The 22,710-nt window shown below is 45.1% G+C and overlaps 1 protein-coding gene across 1 annotated transcript in view; it reads right to left on the bottom strand.

Moving 5' to 3' along the window:
- The window catches only part of MEI1 (meiotic double-stranded break formation protein 1), a 103,167-nt gene that overhangs the window by 17,012 nt on the left and 63,445 nt on the right, over positions 1–22,710 (bottom strand). The window contains exons 20-24 of the mRNA XM_004484138.4: positions 17,497–17,772; positions 9,554–9,719; positions 8,825–8,929; positions 6,367–6,477; positions 5,577–5,737 (exon numbers count right to left, since the gene is read on the bottom strand). Coding sequence (XP_004484195.2) covers positions 5,577–5,737; positions 6,367–6,477; positions 8,825–8,929; positions 9,554–9,719; positions 17,497–17,772 — 819 coding nt within the window. The remainder of the gene's footprint in view (positions 1–5,576; positions 5,738–6,366; positions 6,478–8,824; positions 8,930–9,553; positions 9,720–17,496; positions 17,773–22,710) is intronic.

The raw sequence follows: 22,710 nt of genomic DNA, 5'->3' as shown, positions 1-22,710 counted from the left end.
TTAAATTATTAATAGATTGAGGGCCATTTGATTATATTACTTAATAAGATCGATTTTGGGCTTTTGATTAGACTACATCAGTGAGGTGTGACTCAGGTTGAGTCTCCACCCTTTTGCTGGGTCTGATAAAAACAGACACAGGAAAAGAAAGATGCCATTTTTGATTCTGCCATGTGAGAGAGAAAACTAGAGGAAGATCAGTTAAGCACTAAGTCCCCAAGAGGCTGGGCCCACAGAGCAGCTCAAAAGGAATTGGTGAACCCAGACACAAAGGCTGAGACCCCGGCAGAACTCTGTAGCCGTCTCGCTTTGTCACATGCCCAGACAACAAGATTAACAGTAATTGACTTTGGAAAGAAAGCACTTCTTATGGTGCCTTGATTTGGATATTTCACAGCCTTGGAACTGTAAGCTTCTACCCCAAATAATTTCCCATTATAAAAGCCAACCCATTTCTGGTATTTTGCATTGGCAGCCTTTAGCAACCTAAAACACCTACATATAGAAAATTCTGAAAAATCCACAACAAAGTTACTAAAGCTAATGAATTCTGCACATTGGAAGGATACAAGATCAACATGCAAAAATAGGTAGTATTTCTATACACTAGCACTTTAGTTTGCCAAAGGGCTGCCAATGCAAAGTACCAGAAATGGGTTGGCTTTTATAAAAGGTATTTGTTTGGGGTAAAAGCTCACAGTTCCAAGGCCACGAAAAGTCTAACTCAAGGAACCATAAGAGGGAAGCGGATTTGGCTCAACTGATAGAGCATCCACCTACCACATGGGAGGTCCAAGGTTCAAACAGGACCTCCTGACCCTTGTGGTGAGCTGGCTCACGCATAGTGCTAATGCGCTGCCATAACATGCAGGGATGTCCCCAGTGTAGGGGAACCCCATGTGCAAGGAGTGCACCCCGTAAGGAGAGCCGCCCCACTCAAAAAAAGTACAGCCTGCCCAGGGATGGCACCACACACAGCAAGATGACACAACAGAGAGACACAGATTCCTGGTGTTGCTGACAAGAATACAAGCAGACACAGAAGAACACACAGTGAATGGACACAGAGAACAGACAACAGGCGGGGAGGAAGGGGAGAGAAATAAATTTTAAAAATAAATCTTAAAAAAAAAAAAGGAACCATAAGAGGTGCTTTCTCACCAAAATCAGCTGCTGTTGACCCTGGCATTGTTGCTACATGGTGAGGCAAAATGGCCACTAACCTCTGCATAGGTCTCTGCCTTCTCTTTAGAATCTACCATCTCTTGGAGCTCAGCATAAGGCTTGTCTCTTTCCAGGCCTCCTATAGCAGTTCGGCTGCTCTGCTCTCTTCCCAAGTTCAGCTGTAAGCTATCAGACATATAGCAGGGCTGGTCTCCTCTTGAGCTCTTCCATGGGCCCAGTCTCTTGAGGGCTTTGTGTGTAAGCAATCCTCTCTCACCTTGTAGAATCAAATATGCTGTCTCCTTTTTCCCTCTGTCTTTCTGAGTGAGTCTGTATATCAGACCCAGCAAGGGGGATGTAAAGGACTTGTACACAGAAAACTACAATGCAATGACAAAAGAAATCAAAGAAGATCTAAATAAATGGAAGAACATTCTGTTTCATGGATTGAAACACTTAATACTGTTAAGGTGTTAATTCTACCCAAAGCCATTTACAGATTCAACACAATCCCAATCAAAGTTCCAAAAGCCCTTCTTTGCAGAAATGGAAAAGCCAACCATCAGATTTATATGAAAGTATAAGGGACTCTGAATAGCCAAAACGATCTTGAAAAAGAAGAATGAAGTTGAAGGACTCACACTTCCTGATTTTAAAACTTATTACAAACCTGCAATAATCAAAACAGCACAGTTCTGGCACAAGGTTAGACATAAAGATCAAAGGAATTGAAATGAGAGTTCAGAAATAAACCTTCACATCTATGGCCAATTGATTTTTTTTAAATTTATTTTTACTTTTTATCTCCCCACCCCCCCCGACTTGTTGTTTGTGTGGTCACTGTCTGCTCTCTGTGTCCATTTACTGTGTCCTTTCTGTGTCTGCTTATCTTCTCTTTAGGAGGCATGGGGAGCCAAGCCCAGGACCTCCCATGTGGGAGGTGGAAGCCCAATTGCTTCAGCCATATCCGCTTCCCCCAGCTAATTTTTGACAGGGGTACCAATAGGAGAAATAATGGTTTCTTTAACAAATGGTGCTGAGAAAATTGGATATCCATATGCAAAACAAGGAAGGTGGACTCCATCTCACCCTATATATAAAAAGTAACTCAAAAATAGATCAAAGAGGGAAGCGGACTTGGCCCAGTGGCTAGGGCGTCCGTCTACCACATGGGAGGTCCGCGGTTCAAACCCCAGGCCTCCTTGACTTGTGTAGAGCTGGCCCACGCGCAGTGCTGATGTGCGCAAGGAGTGCCCTGCCATGTAGGGGTGTCCCCTGCATAGGGGAGCCCCACGCACAAGGAGTGCACCCTGTAAGGAGAGCCGCCCAGTGCGAAAGAAAGTGCAGCCTGCCCATGAATGGTGCCGCACACACGGATGACACAACAAAACGAGACACAGATTCCCGTGCCACTGACAACAATGGAAGTGGACAAAGAAGAAGACTCAGCAGATAGACTCAGAGAACAGACAACTGGGGCGCAGGCGGGGGAGAGAACAGAAATAAATAAATAAATAAATCTTTAAAAAAAAAATAGATCAAAGACCTAAATATAAGAACAAAAACTATAAAACTCCTAGAAGAAAATATAGGGAAACATCTTTAGGACTTTGTGTTAGGCAGTGGTTTCTTAGACTTTACACCAAAAGCACAAAGAACAAAAGAAAAAAATAGCTAAATGGGACATCATCAAAATTTAAAACTTTTGTGCATACAAAGACTATCATGAAAGTAAAAAGACAACCTACAGAATAGGAAAAACTATTTGGTACCACATAATTGATAAGAGTTTAATAACAGAGTATATAAAGAAACCCTGTAACTCAACAACAAAAAGACAAACTACCCAATTAAAAAATGGGCAAAAGACTTGAACAGACATTTCTCCAAAGAAAATATGCAAATGTACAATAAGCACATGAAAAATGCTCAAAATCATTAGCTATTAGGGAAATGCAAATCAAAACCACAATGAAGGAAGTGGACATGGCTCAATTGAAGAACATCCATCTACCATACAGAGGGTCCAGGGCTCGATCCCCAGGGCCTCCTGATCTGTGTAGTAAGCTAGCCCACATGCAGTGCTGCTGTGCACAAGGAGTACTGAGCCATGCAGGAGCACCCCTGTGTAGGGGTACCCCATGTGCAAAGTGTGCATCCTGCAAGAAGAGCTGCCCCATGTGAAAAAAAGAACAGCCCTGCCCAGGAGTGGTGCTGTACACACGACAAGCTGATGCAGCAAGAAGACACAACGAAAAAAAGAGACACAGTTCTCCAGTGCCGCCTAATAATGCAAGGGGACGCAGAAGAACACAGAGAATGGACACAGAGAGCAGACAATGGGGGTGGGGAAAGGGGAGAGAAATAAATAAATCTTTAACCACAATGAGATACCAGTTCACAGCCACTAGAATAGCTACTACTAAAAAAATAGAGGGAGGCGGACTTGGCCCAGTGGTTAGGGCGTCCGTCTACCACATGGGAGGTCCGTGGTTCAAACCCCGGGCCTCCTTGACTCATGTGGAGCTGGCCCATGCGCAGTGCTGATGTGCACAAGGAGTGCCCTGCCATGCAGGGGTGTCCCCCGTGTAGGGGAGCCCCACGCACAAGGAGTGCGCCCTGTAAGGAGAGCCGCCCAGCGCGAAAGAAAGTGCAGCCTACCCATGAATGGTGCTGCACACACGGAGAGCTGACACAACAAGATGATGCCACCAAAAGAGACACAGATTCCCGTGCTGCTGACAACAACAGAAGCAGACAAAGAAGACGCAGCAAATAGACACAGAGAACAGACAACCGGGGTGAGGGGGAAGGGGAGAGAAATAAACAAAAATAAATAAATCTTTTAAAAAAAAATAGAAAATAAGTGTTGGAGAGGATGTAGAGAAATAGGAACACTTGTTCACTGTTGGTGGGAATGTAAAATAGTACAGTTGCTATAGAAAGTTTGGTGGTTCTTCAGAAAGCTAAGTATAGAATTACCATATGACCTGGTAATCCTACTTCTAGGTATATATCCAAAAGAATTGAAAACAGGGACTCAAACAGATATTTGCACATCACTGTTCATAGCAACATTACTCACAACTGCCAAAAGATGGAAACAATCCAAGTATCCACTAACAGAAGAATGGATAACAAAATGCAGTACAATAGAAACTATTCAGCTGTAAAAAGAATGAAGTTCTGATGCAACATGGATGAACTTGAACACATTGCGAGTAAAATAAGACAGAAACACAAGAACAAATATTGTATGCTTTCATTGTGCTCTCAGAATAAGCAAATTCAGTCATAAACTAGAATACAGGTTACCAGGACCCAGGGTGAGGGTATGGAAATGGGGAGTTAATGCTTAATTGGCACAGAGTTTCTGATTGGGGTGATGGAAAGTTTTGGCAATGGAAGGTGGTGATCGTAGCACATTATGAATTTAATTAATACCACTGAATTGTATATCTGAATGTGGTTAAAATGGGAAATTTTAGGTTGTATATATGTTATCAGAATTAAAATTTTAAAAACCATAAAACTGTACAACACAAACAGTGAACCCAAATGTAAACTATAGACTATAGTTTATAGTATAAGTATAATAATACTGTTTACTCAATTGTAAGAAGGGGACCACACTAATGCAAAGTGTTAATAATAGGAAAAACTGTGTGCAGGTGGTACTGGGGACTCTCTACTTATGATTTTTCTTTATACCTACAATGTCTCTAATACAAAGGAAAAAAAAAAAAAGCAGGAAAGGTTCCTGGCCCAAACGAATCCCAAGAGCAACAACCTGCAGGATCTGCCCCAGTTTGAGAAGACGTCCTGAACATGAAGCAGCCCAGAGAGGACAAGCACTGTGATGGCAAGGTCCTCCGTCAGTAGGGGAGGGGCAGAGAGGACATGGAGGTGCTTTGTGGGTTTGTTCACTGCCCTCTCTTCCCCTGCAACATCTTCTCAAGAAATTAGGACAACTCCTTACACAAGTACAGCACTTCACAGCTTGCCACCCAGCCCTGCATAAGCACAGGCCTTTCCTCATATAGTTCTCTCTGCCTTGAATGCCCCTCTCCACAATTTGTCAGGCACAACTCTACTCATCTTTCAAGGCTTCGCTTAAAGACTACGAGTTCCCTAAGGGAAAAGCACATGCTGTATTCATTTTTTATTCCTCTTTGCCTAGAACAGACCCTGGCATATAGTACGTAATCTATGCATGCTAAATAATTTGAACCAACCTGACAATAATCCTGAGCTGTCCCCCCACCCCTTTTGTGGTAAGGAAACTGAAGTTCGGAGAGGGTTAAATACCTTGTCAAGATAACAGAGATAAACTACAGAGCTGGAACCAGGACTCAGGACCTTCATTTCTTTGCATGCCACCCCATCCCCAAACCCCCAGGTTAGAGACTAACCTGCAGGCTGCCACTATGCTGCTGAGCAGAGCAGGAGTCAGTGAGCAGCCAGGCAGAGCAGAGGAGCCCAGTCCCCGGAGTGCCCACCTCTGCCCAGGTGAGGACCAGTATCTTCTCCAGAAGCTCCATCAAGTCTGTGCTGCTCAGGAGCACTGCAGCAGCTGTAGGGTGGGGGCAGGGCAGAGAGAATGTGAGTTACATGGAGCCTCAGCTTGCACCCCTTAGTGCAGGTGTGAAAAGTGAACAAAAGGATCAGCTTGGAGGTCTCAGGGTCCCATTGCCATTGCAGAACCACATGTTATCAGACTCAGAAAGACCCCAATTAATCTGTTTTTTAATGGAGAAACTGAGGGTGGAGAGGGCTCAAGAGCTCATTCAACATCATGCTGGGACCTTGGGCCACAGTTTCCTGATCTGTGAAATAAGGGAGTGGGACTGCATGACTCATGAGAGCGCCCTAAGCTGTGACTTTCTGAGAGTCTAATGACACTAAAATAAAGACTTTGTCTTTTTTCAGAGCACTTTCACATCAAATATCCTATTTGGTCTTTATATCAGCTCTATGAGACAGGTACTGTTCTTTCCCTTCCTCAGATGAGGAAACCAGGAGGCTTAGAGAGAAGAAGTGCCATGGGCAAGGTCAGGCAGCTAACAAGGCAGAGAGGATGGACTCAAATCCATACTCCTCGATCCTAGGGCTGTGTGCCTCTGGACACATAGGCTGGGGGCTTGCCACAGACACTGCCTGGCACTCCTCCACTCCACTAACCCGGCCTGGGCCCCTCAGCACCTCTTTTCTGACTGCCCGGTGTGGTCTGGTGAAGACTCCAATACAGGAAGTTGAAGGAGGGCTGTAGGATGTCCACGTCAGTGGGGCTGCATTTTCCGCACAGCTTGCTCACTGCAAGAGACAAGAGTCACCAGGAGCTTTATCCCCCAGCTCTCTGCGGCTTTGCCACACACCGGCACTCCTGCTTCTCACTGATAATGGCCCACAACTGGCTCATTTCAAACAAGTGTCTCTGATATTACAGGCAGTGGAAAGAAATATAGTGACAAACTGAAGGCACATTCACATCTGGACAAACATCTGGTAAGCAGCCCACAGCGGCATGTTAGCCAAAACAGACTAAAGCTTAAGTGGCCAAAAGTCATCACATAAGAGTACTTATGTCATCATACAATCCAGGTTGGAAGGGTCTGTAGAGGTCACCTAGGCCAACCTGCCACCCTTAGCAGGGGTTATGGCTACTCCCTGAGATGATTCAGCCTCTGATTTCTTTCAGCAATGGGGCACTTACTGCCTTCCAAGGGACCACTGTAACGATCAATGTGCAGTTACCTGTGCTTGTGACAGTCTCTCTCTCACATCCCTTCTATCTTGCTAAGCCCTTAAGTCCTATTCAGCAAGATTCAGCTTAAAGTTCTATCCCCATGGAGCCTTCCTTAACCTCTCAAGGCAAGATTAAATGCCTCTTCTATGCTCCTGCAGCCTTTATTGGAGCACTGTACAGAAGCCATCATTTAGAGCAGGTGTTCCTAACAAGAGGTCTGTGAGCTTCAGTTGAAATTCAAAGAAACACTGTTCTTTGATGTGGGTGTGATCTATTTATTAAATAATACACAGTGTAGTGTGGACTTATTAAGGAGTCCATGGTTTTTACCTGACTGGTAAAGGGGTCCGTGGAACAGGGGTTAAGAACCCCTGGTCTAGACACTATAGCCCTTTCCTCCTGGGAGTTGCCACCCTCCACCCCACCCCCATTATGAAACCCACCTAAGTTTTGATTCATTTTTCTGGCAGCCACATCACACTCGGGCATCTCCCCCTACTCTTTTTATTTTTTTTATTTATTTCTCTTCCCCCCCCCCGGCAGTTGTCTGTTCTCTGTGTCCATTCGCTGCGTGTTCCTCTGTGACTGCTTCTATACTTATCAGCTGCACCGGGAATCTGTGTTTCTTTTTATTGCATCATCTTGCTGTGTCAGCTCTCTGTGTGTGCGGTGCCATTCTTGGGCAGGTTGCACTTTTCTTTCGTGCTGGGCAGATTTCCTTACGGGGTGCACTCCTTGCACGTGGGGCTCCCCTACACAGGGGACACCCCTGCGTGGCACGGCACTCCTTGCACGCATCAGCACTGTACATGGGTCAGCTCCACACGGGTCAAGGAGGCCCGGGGTTTGAACCTTGGACCTCCCATGTGGTAGGCGGACGCCCTATCCATTGGGCCAAGTCCGCTTCCCCTCTCCCCCTACTCTTGAACTACAGTTTGCTATGCCTTATCCTTGGTGCTCAAGGATTATGTGTGAATGCCTACTACACTGTGGGTTTCAGCCCATTATTTCTCCCTGTCAGAGGCCCTCTAAAGGCTGATACACAACAACGTCACGAACCCAATGTCCCTCAGCTTAGTGTCACCCTTGATCAGGCAGACAGGCTGGGGATGACCAGCACCAAGCTTCAGTGGAGCCTGCAGCTAGTCCCAGAGGTCTGTTTGGAGACTGACAGTGATAGTGATCTCCTCTGTGCAGTCCTGGGCTCCAGGAAGGAAAAGAAACCCTGTCCTCATCTGTAGTGAGAGGACCTGAAGTCCACAGATAATTGAAGACGTGTCATTTTTTCTATTTTAACCTTCCCTCAACAAATCTACCTAAGAATACTGCCTATTAAGTGACTGCATTAATGACCAATAAAAGGTCTTAATGAAGTCTGGGGTTGGTGTAGCAAAGGGGCCTGGAAGACTGTGAGCTGGACTATCAGATCCTACATTGACTATGGGATGAGATGGAGAACTGAACCTGTGCCAGAAAAATTGGGTCTGCACAGGTAGTATCCACTGAAGGCCTACTGTACACCAGGCACTGTGTCTAGCTTTCCACATCTCCTAGATTAGTTTTTCCCCATCCAATCAGGTAAGTACTGTTATTTTACCTATGAGGAACCTAAGGCTCACAGAGGTTAGTGCTTGCCCAAAGTCACATGGCTAGTGACTAAGCTGAGATTCAGGCCTTCTGACTCCAAAGCATGTGTTTATCACACTTTGATTCTTTATAAGGTTTCCTAAAACCCTTCCAAAGAACAAGCAGAGGAAGCCCTGGAAGGGCCCTTAGCAAGAAGCCCATGGGGGCAGAATGACCCCTAGCTTCTTCCAAATAGATGGAAGAAAGGAGCAATACCAGCACTTATGGAGTGAGCACGCATGGCCACCCGGCCCGGGCCCCAGGCTCTGTCCCCAGCAGCTGACACACCTTGGTGAAGGAGCTTCATGGCCATGCTGTCTAGTTCCTGCTCTGACTCATTCCTCAGCTGCACTAAGGAGAGGAGGCTCAGCAGTAATGGCAGGTTCCCCGAAGCTGGAAGAACAGTGAGGGTAATAAAACTGCTTTTTAAAAAATTAACTCTTAAAAAAAATCAGTTTCTATGAAAATAGGAAAAAAACCCACAAAAACCCAATCCCAGCTCTCAGTCTCTTCATACTACACCGAACTTCAAGCTTTCCTGACTCCAAGGAGTCCCATTTCAGATTCGGAAACTATCCTCCTGGATCTTTCTGGGGGCTTCCAACACATTACAATTTCCCCACCCTCCACCCCCTGCTAGCTGCTACTCCTTACCTTGTGCCCCACACCCACGTATTTCCTACTATCTTCTTCCCAACTGGGGGCTGTCATTCTTGTGACAAAACAGCTTTGAGCACATGCATACATCACACGCACCCACCCACATTAAGCACATAGACATTAAACATAATTAAACACACTCATACCACACACACAAGCACAACAAACCAGGCATGTCATGTGCCCCCTCTTCCAATGAGATAAAGGAGTTTGACGCCTCCTGACTTTTCTTCTGCAGGGGAAAATCCTGATTTTCCTGGAGTAAACCTCGTCAGCACAGAGATGCCCACTCTTGTCTGCCCAGCCAGACTGGGACCATCTGGTCAAAACATGCCCCCCCAGGACCTTCAGACTGACCTTCTGAAGGGGAGGACCCGTGCTCCACCAGCAGATGCTGCAGGATCAGCAGGAAGTGGCCTTGGATGAGACCACCCACTTGGACATCCCCATTCCTCCTCAGGAAGGTCCTCAGGACAATCAGCACCTTGCAGGCTGTTTCCACTGGGCTGGAATAGACGAGGTCCTGCGCCGGACAGAAGGAAGAGCTCAGAGGGCACCACGGTCAGGGAACAAGTGGACAGAGAAGAAAAGAGGGCTGGGGAAGGGGACAGGACAACAATGTCACGAACCCAAGGAAGGAAGCTCACACTTATCAGTATCCACTATATACTGAAGGCTCTGCTACGAGTGCTGACTTCACAAACACCCTGGAGAATAGGCAGAAATTAAGTCCATTCTAAACAGGAGGAAACAGACGCTCAGAGAGATTGTGTGACTTGTCAAAGGTCATATAAGCCAATGGATGGGTTGAATTGTGCCTCCTAAAATCATGTCCAACTGACACCTCAGAATGCGACTGTATTTGGAAAGAGGGTCTTTGCAGATGTAATTAAAGATCTCAGGATACAATCATCCCGAATTTAGGGTGTGCCCTAAATCCACTGACATCTTTATAAGGAAAGGAAAGGACACAGAAAGAAGGCCATGTGAAGATAGAGACAGAAACTGGAATTATACTACTCAAAACATGGAATGCCAGGGACCCTGAGAACAAGGGTTCTTAACCTGTTTTGTTCCACAGACCCCTTTGCCAGTCAGGTGAAAACCATGGACCCCTTACTAAGTCCACACTCTACTGTGTATTATTTAATAAATATATCACACCTGCATCAACATGTCCCCACGAGAACAATGTTTTTTTGAATTTCAATTCAAGCTCACAGACCTCTGGTTAAGAACCTGCCCTAGGAGCTGGAAGAAGGAAGGAAGCAATCTCCCATAGAAAGCTGGAGGGAATGTGGCCCTGTTGACTCCTTGACTTTGGTCTTTTGGACTTCAGAACTGTGAGAAAACAAATTTCTGTTATTTTAAACCTAAGTTTGTGGTAATTTGCTATGGCAGCCCCAGGAAACTAATATAACCGGTAAGTGGCACAGAGAGGAGTTGAACCTAAGTCTCCTAATTCCAACCCCAAAGCTCTTTCTGCTTTCCTGTCTTCCTCCCTTTTGTAAATGGAAGTAGTAGGGTTAAGAAGAGGTTGTTTAAAAAAACAAAAAAAAAGAAGAGATTGTTTTCAGGACAGGGGACCTGAATGTGCCTGAAGGAAGAAGAGAAGTGGATGTGAATGGGAAGAGAGGAAGAGGATGTGAGGACAGATTCAGGGCACAGGGAGGGAAGGGAGGAACAGGTCAGGCCCCTTCCCTACTAAGACATCTGGCGCTCTGCCTCAAAGTGAGAGGCTTTGGGTGGGGAGAGCATTGCTTTTCACTTCACTTTCAGAGTTATTTGTTATGTTAAAGGCAATGAGTATATGTTAAAGGCAAAGCCAGTCATAAACTGCACCAGAGGCCATCCCATGATAGCTCCTGTATCAACTCAAACATGCCGATTCCTTTGGGCAGGCTAATAAGCTGGACCAGTCAAGGACAGGTGCAATGAATCCAAGGTCACACACAGACTCCCTCTCCAGGATGGACAGCTACATACAAGACATGGCTGTAGGGCACACGGCCAGGGAAATCCAAATGTGCTGACTGGGTGGGTGGAGTGAGGGGGAAGCAGGGAGGGTCTAGACTTGGTTCATCACAAACCTCCACAGCTGTCAGAGAAGCAACTTGAACATTAATAGCAACTACTTAGTCATAATGAAAGGTATCGTGTTGTGTTTATACAGTAGCAGTATGTTTGTTTATAAGCTTTTGGGGAGTGGTTGTAGCTCAGTGGCTGTGACTGCTTCCCATGTACGAGGTCTCAGTTTCAACCCCAGTTACCTCCTAAAAAAATTACATATATATATATATGTTTATATCTTCACAATAACTCTTCAGGTTTTTAAAATGCAAAACTGAGGCAGATCAATTGCCTATCAAGGAAGTAGTGGAGTTGTAAAATTCCATTAGACTGAATTAATCAAGGGCAGGGATCAGGTCTTCATCTTTGTCCCTTGCAGGAGCTCATCTCTAGGAGAGGATCACAGAGTGAGAGTGCAAGAAAGAATCTCAGCTCATTATGTTCAGTCCTTTTACTTTACAGAGTACGAGGCTGGAGCCCAGAGAAGGGGTGTGATTTGTTCAAGGTCACGTTGTCCAAGGCCAAACTGATTTGCCTGGCCTGCTCCCTCCCCAGCACCTGACAGCCCCACTGAGAGAAGTAGTCTGCAGAAATCTGAGCAGAACTGAGTTAGCAAATATTAAAGGTGCAAAACAGAAGGGGTTGATGAAAAAGGTTTGGAAATAGCGGTGCTGGTTGTACAACATTGCAAATGTAAAGCCGCTGAGTTGTACACTTAAAATGGCAAATTTTATGTTCTATGTATTTTACCATAAAAAAAAAAGGAAAGCGGCTAAGACACCCTCTGGTGGCTGTGGTGAGTACTTGGGGAACATGCCCCCTGTCACAAGGAAAGGCTGCGGTAGGGAAGGCTGGAAACCAGACCAAGCTTGCTCTGCAGTCTCTGCTACCCATAGCCATCCAGAACTCTCTGGGACAGGACTGACCAGGGTGATTTGGCCAGTAGGAAACAAACAGGGATTCTGTGACATCACTGTTTTTCACATCTAAACTCCCACACGAAAGACCACCCGTTGATAAGAGTGCCAATTAACAGCTTTATTTTCTGCTGTTAATTACCCATATCAAAAACAAAAATTGGTACCAACATGTATTTTTAGACTCTTTTCCCCTCCTGTGGCTAGAAGCTGGGGAGAAATGGCAGGAATTATATATTTGAACAAACAACGAAGCTCTTCCTTATTCTTTTTTACCACTGATATTTCTAATTTAATGAAAAATTCATTAACTTTGGGGTCCAGTCATGGTCATGATCCTTATTAGCTATGTGACCTTGGGCAATTCAGTTAGCCTCTCCAAAATGAACTTTCTTCAGAGTCGAGTAGTGAATGAGCTCCTACATACTATCTCATTTAACCTCACATTATCTCTGTTTACAGGTGAGGAAACTGAAGCTCAGAGAAACCTTGGTCTTCCTGGACCTCTATGCAGCAACCAGCTCTGAAAGCAGCTCCTTCTTGTTGAGCTCTAGGCCAGGTGAAGCGCAGGTGCCTCTCTTCCCTGCTACCCACTTCCTCCACAAAGGAGAAGCTATGAGGATGGCACACATTCAACGACAAGAATTGGGTCACAGGACAAAGGTGGGGCACCCAAACAGCTTCCCTGGGACATGGATTTGGTCTCCTGAGATTCACTTTCTCTTCGGCTTGCTTTTTTTATTTTTAAAGCATTTATTTTTATTTTTTTCTTCCCCTCCCCCACCCTGCTGGGGTTTTTTTGCTGTGTCCATTCACTGTGTGATCTTGTGTATCTATTTCTCTTTTTGTCTTCTCTTCTCATTTTTCTCCTTTAGGATTCACCGGGATTCAGTCCTGGGGACCTCTGATGTGGAGAGAGGTTCCCTGTCAGTTGCACCACCTCAGCTCCTGGTTTCTGCTGCACTTTTCCTTGACTCTGCCCTTGTCTCTCTTTTGTTGTGTCATCATCTTGCTGCGTGACTCACTTGCGCAGGCACTGGCTCACCGCATGGGTACTCACATGGGCACTCAGATCACCATGTAGGCACTCGTGTGGGCACTCAGTTCGCCACACAGGCACTTGCGTGGGCACTTGGCTTGCCACATGGGCACCCACATGGGCACTCGGCTCTCCACACGGGCACTTGGCTCACCGCACAGGCACTGGCTCACCGCACAGGCATGCTTTCTCTTCTTTTTCGCCAGGAGGCCCCAGGGATCAAACCCAGGTCCTCCTATATAGTAGGTGGAGGCCTTATCACTTGAGCCACATCCACTTCCCTGGCTTGCTTCTTTTAAGTATGCAGGTCCTTTGAAGCTAGTGGCCCAGGACAGCCTGTACATAGGGGGGGAAATCCCACCCTAGGAAGACCAGACTAAGAAAGGGAATTTGGGAGAGGAAGATAATGAGCTCAGTTTTAGACATAATGAGTTTGAGAAACTTAGGACATCTAGACAGAAATGTCAAATAGACAGCTGGCTTTGTCAGCCTGGAGCTCAGGAGGAGGGCAGGGCAGAGATTTAAGTCATCAGCAGGCAGGAGGTAATCAAACCCTGAGAATGAAAGCGACGACCCAGGGAAAACACACCAACTGAGAAGAGAGCCTAGGACAGAACTTTGACAAACATCAACTTTCAAGACCCAGCCAGAGGAAGGGGAAACTCAAAGAGATTGAAAAGGAGCAACAAAAGAGGTAGGAGGTAAATTAAGACAGTTGATATTAATGAAACCAAAAGTACTCCAATAAAAAAGTGAACCCCCATCAATACTAACAGACAAGAACCAAAGGGTCCACTGTAATTAGCCATGAGGACATGACTGTTGATCCTGGTGAAAGCAGTTTCAAGTAGTGATGGGGGCAGAAGCCAATGGGTGGAGGAATGAATGGGAGTGAAGATTATGAGAGCAGAAAACTGCCTCTAGGAGATAGCTGTGAAGAGGAAGGAAATAAGAGTGGAAAGGGTTAAGAGGGCAGAGACCAGTGAGAGTCTGGGTCAGGGTGGAAACTGTTCTAGGCAATGCAGGATTAAGTCTAGAGGGGCTTACATGCTCCTTCTATTGCCCCCACAGCTTTCATGATCTAAGATTCTTTCTACTTCACCATTCTGTGATTCCTTCTCTTCAGTGCTGTTTTCTACATCCTTACAAGGTGAGAGAGATGAAACAAATGTCTCTGATTTCCTCAGGCAAGGCCTGAGGAATGATCATTGTCTCCCCAATGCCTAGTGCCTAGTGAGTACTAAATCAGTGTAAGATGAATGAAAAATTAAGTGATTGAATGAATTTAAGACTTAAAAAAATCTGCTCCTCCCTATCCTTCTCCAGTCTTACTTCCTGTGACATAGAGTCCAAGCTCCAAAACCACACCAGACCACTCCCTGTCCCTGAATTATAGTAAGTACTTCCATGTTTTTATACTGGCCTGGAATGAACTGCCCCCCTTTAAGCATTACTTCTGCCCTCCCTGTCACCCAAGTGCTCTGCCAGCCTTTTTTGCCACTCTGCTGGTAGGTTGCTACTGGTTTATTGTGTCTGATTCCCTCTGTGGCCTTTTGGACAGGTACTAGGTCCAACCCATCTCCACAGCCCAGTGCTCAGCACAGGGGATAGCACAGACTGTGTGCTTAGAGAACTTTAAAACAAACAAACAAACAAACAAACAAAAGCCTCTCCCATTAGAGAAACACCAAATCAGGGTTCACTTCTCTCTTGTGAGAGTCAGCTTGGTTGAGAGGAAAGAACACATTAGACCGTGAGTCAAAACTTGGGTTTAAAATCCAATGGATGTGTCATGATGATGGGAACGAGTGTTGTTGGGGGGGGAGAGGGGGGGTGGGGGGGTGGGGTTGAATGGGACCTCACATATATATTTTTAATGTAATATTATTACAAAGTCAATAAAAAAAAAAAAACACAAAAAAAAAACTTGGGTTTAGGAAACGGACTTTAGCCCAGTGGTTAGGGCGTCCGTCTACCATATGGGAGGTCCGCGGTTCAAACCCCGGGCCTCCTTGACCCGTGTGGAGCTGGCCATGCGCAGCGCTGATGCGCGCAAGGAGTGCCGTGCCACGCAAGGGTGTCCCCTGCGTGGGGGAGCCCCACGCGCACCTTGCGCCCGTGAGGAGAGCCGCCCAGCGTGAAAAGAAAGAGCAGCCTGCCCAGGAATGGCGCCGCCCACACTTCCCGTGCCGCTGACGACAACAGAAGCGGACAAAGAAACGAGACGCAGCAAATAGATACCAAGAACAGACAACCAGGGGAGGGGGGGAAATTAAATAAATAAATAAATCTTTAAAAAAAAAAACAAAAAAAAACCTTGGGTTTAAACCCCAACTTTTTTGACCTTTGGAAAAATCTCTCTAAACTTTTTTCTTCATCTGTTTTTTTTTGTTGTTGTTGTTTTATTTTGTTTTCAGTTGTTTGTTTTAAGTAAGATACCGCCATGAGGGTCTCTCTAGGAAGATCTGAATTTATTGCTTTTGAGAGGCTTGGATCCCTCCAGAACCCTAATTCACTTAGTCAACAAATACTTATAAATACTTATGATGTGAGAGGAACTGAACCATGAATCCTTTATCTGGCAAAGAAGACCTAGTTTCTTAGCTCTGTCCACTGCTACTCCTCCTGACTTTCCATCTTGCCTTCCCGCCCTGGGCACAAATGCTTTATGTTTAACCCATACCTAATTCTCCAAGGAGGAATGTGGGCCAAAGCATGACATAGCCCCTATCGGGCAACACATGGATGACTTCAAGACAACAGATCTCAGGGATGGGAGGTAGAGCTGAGGTCTGGGTGAGGAATGTGTGTGCATGCATGGATGGAGACAGAGGTAGCCATCTGAGGACACAAGCAAGCAGATGTTATTTATACCACAGTCACTCCTAAAGTTAGGAATCATGTTGATTGATGACAAGAACATCCCTAAAAGCATAAGAAATTCCAGAAAAAGGAATATGAAAGCTGAGCTGGGAGAGTGGGTGTAGCTTAGTGGTTTGAGGGTCTACTTCCCATGTATGAGGTCCTGGGTTCATTCCCCTTAAAAAAAAAAAGCTGAGAGCTGAGGGGAGATTTAAAGTCTACTGAATGAAATCACAGAATGAGGACCAGACACTCCTGAGCACTAGCAGGGCAATCCAGCAGCTGAGGGAGGACAATAAAGACATCTGTGTGGGAGGAGGGGCAGTGCTAGAAAAGAAGACATGGAAACTGGAGATGATAAAGCTAGTGTAAAGAAGAGTGAGGGGGACCCTAGTGAAGGGGGAGAATAAGAAACTGCAAGGCAGTAGGGCTGCAGCAATCAGTCAGTAGAGGTTATCAGGCCTTTCCTGACACCAAGTGGGTGATTCAGGTGAGAACTAGGAAAGCTCAACATCATGAGGCCTAGTAACCATAGGTAGGCAGTCCCACTGCTTCTGGAGATCAGACTGCAGGGTGTTTCTGGAAGGTACCAGCACGAGACAAAGGAATCCCCACTCTCCTTTGATCAGCTGTGTCATCCTCCCTGGGCTAGTGGGGGAGACCCATGGGTAAGCTGGCATCGAAGGCAGAGTTACCTAGGGTTTCCTATGCTCATATGCTACAATCGGTTTGGGACTTGCCACTAGTAATCTGTCACTAAATATAAAGTGTCAAATATACAAATCATTTTCTTTTCAAAAATATTTATAAATGACCGCAGGTATACTTAATAATAATGTCATTCTCACTAACTTGTTTTCCAATGCACTTTCTTGAGTGGAAGGGAAAAAGGTGGAATTTAAAGCCAGTGTTTTAGACATTACAGACAATTAGCAGCCTATCTTATCTAACTGATGTACCTGTTAGGTACTATACTAATGTTTTACTTCATAAAAAAGTGAGGTTTCTAGAAAAGTTGCAGTATGCCCAGTGGAGTCCCTCTGCAATCAGACATTTCATCTCCACAACCCTGAGGTCTCTTTTGTTCACAGAATCTGCTTGAGAGGAGGCAACAGGGAGGTGAGAGGGCCTAGTAACTGGAATCAGCATTTTATAAAGTGGCAGCCCCTGGGGATCAGAGAGGCATATATCTCACCATGGGTAGATGCACCATCAGACTTAGAAGACAGGGCATGGATCTACACAAACCAGGCATCTGCCAGCAGAAAGGACCTCCTACTCCATGGAGGCAGCACTAAGTCCAGAGATGGGCAGAAGCAGCTGTGGGTACATCCTGACCTCAGTAAACTGGTTCCTAGAGACAGAAAGAGCCCACCATCTCTGAATGCAGAAATGAGCAAGTGGTCACCTACCAGCAAAATGAGCAGGATGCTAGGGCTGCTTCTGAGGATGTGGAACAGGGCTGCCAAGCTGGAAGGAAGGGTGGGTTGCCCAGCAGAAGGGATGTCATCCAGTTCCTCATAGCTGCTCTCTTCCCAGGAGAACCAAAGTTCCAGGACTCGGTGCCCAAACCTACTCATCAGTTCTGGATACAACAGGAAGAGCCTGAGCAGGAGAGGGTGGTGGGTGTAGACCAAGGGCAGGTCCGGGATACCCTCTAGGAATGTTCTGATGGCTCTAACCACAGCCTAGAGACAACAGAAACAAAGCAGCTAAATGTAACTTGTAGAGGACCCAAGAGATTAAACAAAAAACAAAAAACACAGCCACTAAACCACTGGGGAAAATGTCCTGGCACCCCAGTATCTAGAACACCTTCACTTGGTTCATTCCAGGGCACATGAGTGAGAAGAAAACACCACTGTGCTTACCTTATAACACTGATTCTCAACTGTACCACCCCCCCACCACCAAGGGACATTTAGCAATGTCTGGAGACATTTTCTTTTTTTTTTTTTTTAAGATTGATTGATTGATTCCCCCTCCCCCCCTTCTCTTCCTCCCACCCTGCTATTTCTGCTGTCTGTGTTGTCTTTTCTTCTTATTTTCTCTCCTCTAGGATTCACTAGGACTCAATACTGGAGACCTCCGAAGGGGAGAGAGGTTCCCTGTCAATTGTGCCTCCTCAGTTCCTGGTTTCTGCTGCACTTCACCTTGACTCTCCCCTTATTTCTCTTTTGATGCATCATCATCTTGCTGCGTGACTCACTTGCAAGGGCCTTGGCTCACCACGTGGGCACTGGCTGCTTTCTCTTCTTCTTTTTCACCAGGAGACCCCAGAGATCAAACCCAGGTCCTCCCATATGGTAGGCAGAAGCCCTATCAGTTGAGCCACATCTGCTTCCCTGGAACATTTTCTGGTGTCTATCTGGGGAGTGACGCTGGCATCAAGTGGGGAGAGATCAGGGATGCCACTAAACATCCTATAAAGACAGGACAGCTCCCTGCAACATGAACCATCCAGTCCAAAATAATAGTACCAAGGTTGAGAAATGGTACTTACCTATGATACTTATCACAGTGTGCTGTAATTGTCAGTGTACATGTCTACCTGCCACACTAGACTGGAAGCTGCTTGAGGGCAGGGACTATGTGTCAGATTAATCTTGCACCTAGTATAGGGCCTGGCACAGAGTGAGTGAAGATAAGGTGGAGTCAATAATTTAACCCTCAAAAACCTCTCTCTTCCCATTGCACATATAACAAAATTCAAACTCCTTAGTAAATTATTCTCAGACCTTTATAGTTTTAGTTCTTACATTTAGGTCTTTGATCCATTTTGAGTTAAATTTTTGTATATGTTATGAGACAGGGTCCTTACTTCATTCTTCAGCATGTCCCAGCACCATTTGTTGAAAAGACCATTCCTTCCCTACTGAATTGTTGAAAAATCATTTGGCCATAAATATATGCACTTATTTCTAAACTCTTAATTCTATTCTATTCCATTGTTCTCTAGGTCTATGCTTATGTGGTAACACAGTCTCAATTACTATAGCTTTGTTGTAAGCTTTTAAATCAGAAGGTGTGAGTCCTCTAACTTTGTTCTTTTATCAAGATTGTTTTGGCTATTCTGAGTCATTTGCATTTCCATATAAATTTTAGGATTGATGTAAATTTCTGCAAAAAGGGCAGCTGGGATTTTGATAGAGATTGTGTTGGATCTGTAGATCAATTTGGAGAGTATTGCCATTTCATGAACACAGATGTCTTTCCATTTAGGTCTTCTTTAATTTCTTTCAACAATGTTTTGCAGTTTTCAGTATATGTTTTGTACTTCTTTGGTAAATTTTTTTTAAAAGATTTATTTTTTTATTTCTCCCCCCACCCCCGATGCCCCAACCCCATTGTTTGCACTTGCTGTCTGCTCTCTGTGTCTGTTACTTGTGTGCTCATTTTCTTTTTAGGAAGCACTGGGAACCAAACCCAGGACCTCCTATGTGGGAGGGAGGTGCCCAATGGCTTGAACCACTTCTACTTCCTGTTTGTTTTATCTCTCATTGTGTTTCTTGTTATGTCTTTTACTTGCATCATCTCGTTGTGTCATCCTGTTGTGTCAGTTCACCACACCAGCCTGTTGTGTCAGCTCGCCATCTTGCTCATCTTCTTTAGGAGGTACCAGGAACTGAACCTGAGGCATCTCATGTGGCAGGCAGGCACCCTATTGCTTGAGTCACATCTGCTTCCCTCTTTTGTTAATACTCTTTTTTTACTATTATAATGGAATTTTTTAAATTCAATTTTTAAATACTATTATAAATGGAATTATTTTGCTAATTTAATTTTCAAGTATGTTATTAAAGACTTTTCCTGGCTTCTCTCCACTCTATCTCCCATGTGACTCAGCTAAGGTACCAACTAGAATTCCTTTCTTGAATGGATAGACCGGACAACTTCCCACTTCTAAATCTTAAATCAGGCTGTACCTTCAGCCTCACTGTTCTCCCTTCACTCCCTCATCTCCATGAAGTCTCTCCTGATGCCATCATCACATACAATCTCTCTCTCCACTATGGTTTTGTAGCTCTAGATCAGTGCTCCAGCTCCAAGAGAACACTCATCACCATTGTTGCCTGCCTTGTATGGGATCTTTTTGTCTTTCCTACTGAAATGATGCTCCCTGAGGACAGGGAACTTGTTTGATCTACCCCAACTCCAACAGGACCCCACACAGCACCTGGCATATGTCAAGTGGACAATTCAGGTTGGTGGAGTTGGTTAAATGTTGAGAAGCAAATGAAAAACCATGTGCCCTGAATAGTGGTCAAGTGCTCTGGAGATGCTGATCTAACTGGAGTGAAGTCACGGAACAGGAGAAGCTTCCAGGGGTAGGTAGGACCTAACACTCTGAAATGTCCATCCTCTTAGAGTCACCCACACTTCAGCTGCTGGGGGTCCTCAAGATATATATCCCCCCCACACACACAACAGCCTTCTTTACCACTTCCCAGAGATTTAAGGACTGTGATCGTCAGAAGGGATTGCAGAGATGACTCTAGCCTAACCCCTTCACTTCTGGATGGCATGCCCAAGGCCCAGAAAGGGAAGGAGAGACTCCCCCAAGGATGCCCAGCATATTAGTGGCAGAACCAGAACACGGACCCAGGAGTCCTGCCATTCAGGGGAATGCATGATTACAAGGTCACCCTGCCTTCACATGAAGGGTATTCACAAGTAGATGACATCAAGTTAGCCTTCTCATAGAAGATACTGCTTGGGGCAGGTGAGGGCAGAAAGAGAGGCAAAGAAGAGGCCTGGGAGCCAGCAGCCAAACCTTCTGGGAGGGGGAAAGACTCACAAACTTCCTGAAGCTGTCTTTTTTAGCCCCACCTGCTCTGGGCAGTCCATCACCCACCTAGGACCTCAGTGCCATCATGAGGGGTGCTTCCTTCTCTCCTCACACGTCCTCAGTCCCACCGTGCTGCCCCAAGCAAGGAGCTGTGTCGCCCAGAAGCTCAATGGCCCATGTTCCATCCTCTAAACTCTCTTTCACCTCTCCTTTCTTTTTACTCCAAGCAGATTAATTTCCCAATGAACTAAGGCAATGTGAATCTACATGCATAATCCTCAAAAATAATGTGAGTAAAATGAATAAATAAATGAGAAAGAAGAGAAAAAAAATTTTCCCCTACAGAATTCCTACTAAAAAAACATAGACGGAATGATGAGAGTCAGAAAATTGCCATTTTTAACTTTCATTTAGCCAGCAATCATCAATGGATGCTAAAACTAGTGGATGAAAGTTTGATTAGGAGTAGGATATATATACAGTCTTTTTTTTTTAATACATAGTCTTAAAGTATTGGTCCAGTAGATATTGTGGAGAAATCTAACAATATCAAGTAATCATCATCAACAGTACCAATAACAGGAAAAATTATCATCATATGCCTCCTGAGAACACAATATCACTTGTGTGAAAATTTCCCCCAAAATGTACCCTAAATCTAATAATGAATCTAATAAAGAAGAAACATTAGAAAAACCCATACCGAAGAGCAGTCAACAAAATAACTGTTCTGTACTCTTAAAAAAATGTCAAGGTCACGGAAGGCAAAAAAAAAAGGAACTGTTCCGGATAAAGAGGTAAGAAACTAAAAAGCCATGAAAACAAATGCAATGTGTAATTTCATATGGAATAACTGAATACTGGAACAGAAAAAAAAGCTATTGGGATAAATGGTAAAATTTGACTCTGGATTATGGATTAGATAAAAATACTGTGTTTACTTTAAATTTCCTGATTTTGCTAAGTGTATTGTAGTTAAATAAGAGAAAGTCCTTACTTCTAGGAAATACATACTATTTATCTTTTCACTTCTGTATGGTTTGTGTTAAATAAGGTTTATTGTTAGCTTTATTGCCTATAGTCTAAGATACAAATTTATTGTGCCTTTGCAAATGGGATACTGTATTAGTCAGCCAAAGGGGTGCTGATGCAAAATACCAGAAATTGGTTGGTTTTTATAAAGGGTATTTATTTGGGGTAGGAGCTTACAGATACCAGGGCATAAAGCATAAGTTACTTCCCTCACCAAAGTCTATTTTCAGTTGTTAGGGCAAGATGGCTGCCCATGGCTGCGAGGGTTCAGGCTTCCTGGGTTCCTCTCTTCCAGGGTCTTGCTTCTCTCTAGGCTCAAGGTTCCTTCCTTCCCAGGGCTTGCTTCTTCCTGGGCTCAGCATTCCTCTCTTCCTTATTTCATTTTCCTCTGTGAGCTTACTTCCTGGGGCTCCAGCTTAAGGCTGCAGCATCAAACTCCAACATTAAAGCTCCATCAAGGGAAGCAGATGTGGCTCAACTGATAGTGTCTGCCTACCATATAGGAGGTCCAGGGTTCGAACCCAGAGCCTCCGGGCCCATGTGGTGAGCGCGCCCATGCACAGTGCCACCACGCTCAAGGAGTGCCATGCCACACAGCGGTGTCCCCCATGTAGAGGAGCCCCCGTGCAAAGAGCATGCCCCGCACGCAAAGTGCAGCCCACCCAGGAGTGGCGCCACACAGAGAGCTGACGCAGCAAGATGACACAACAACAACAAAAAAGAGACAGATTCCCATGCCGCCTGACGAGAATGCAAGTGGATACAGAAGAACACACAGCGAATAGACACAAGAGAACAAACAACG

This window comes from Dasypus novemcinctus, chromosome 12, assembly GCF_030445035.2.
Source record: "Dasypus novemcinctus isolate mDasNov1 chromosome 12, mDasNov1.1.hap2, whole genome shotgun sequence".
Lineage (NCBI taxonomy): Eukaryota > Metazoa > Chordata > Mammalia > Cingulata > Dasypodidae > Dasypus > Dasypus novemcinctus.
Note: the sequence above shows the minus strand (reverse complement) of the source record. Positions and strands in the feature narration are given on the sequence as shown.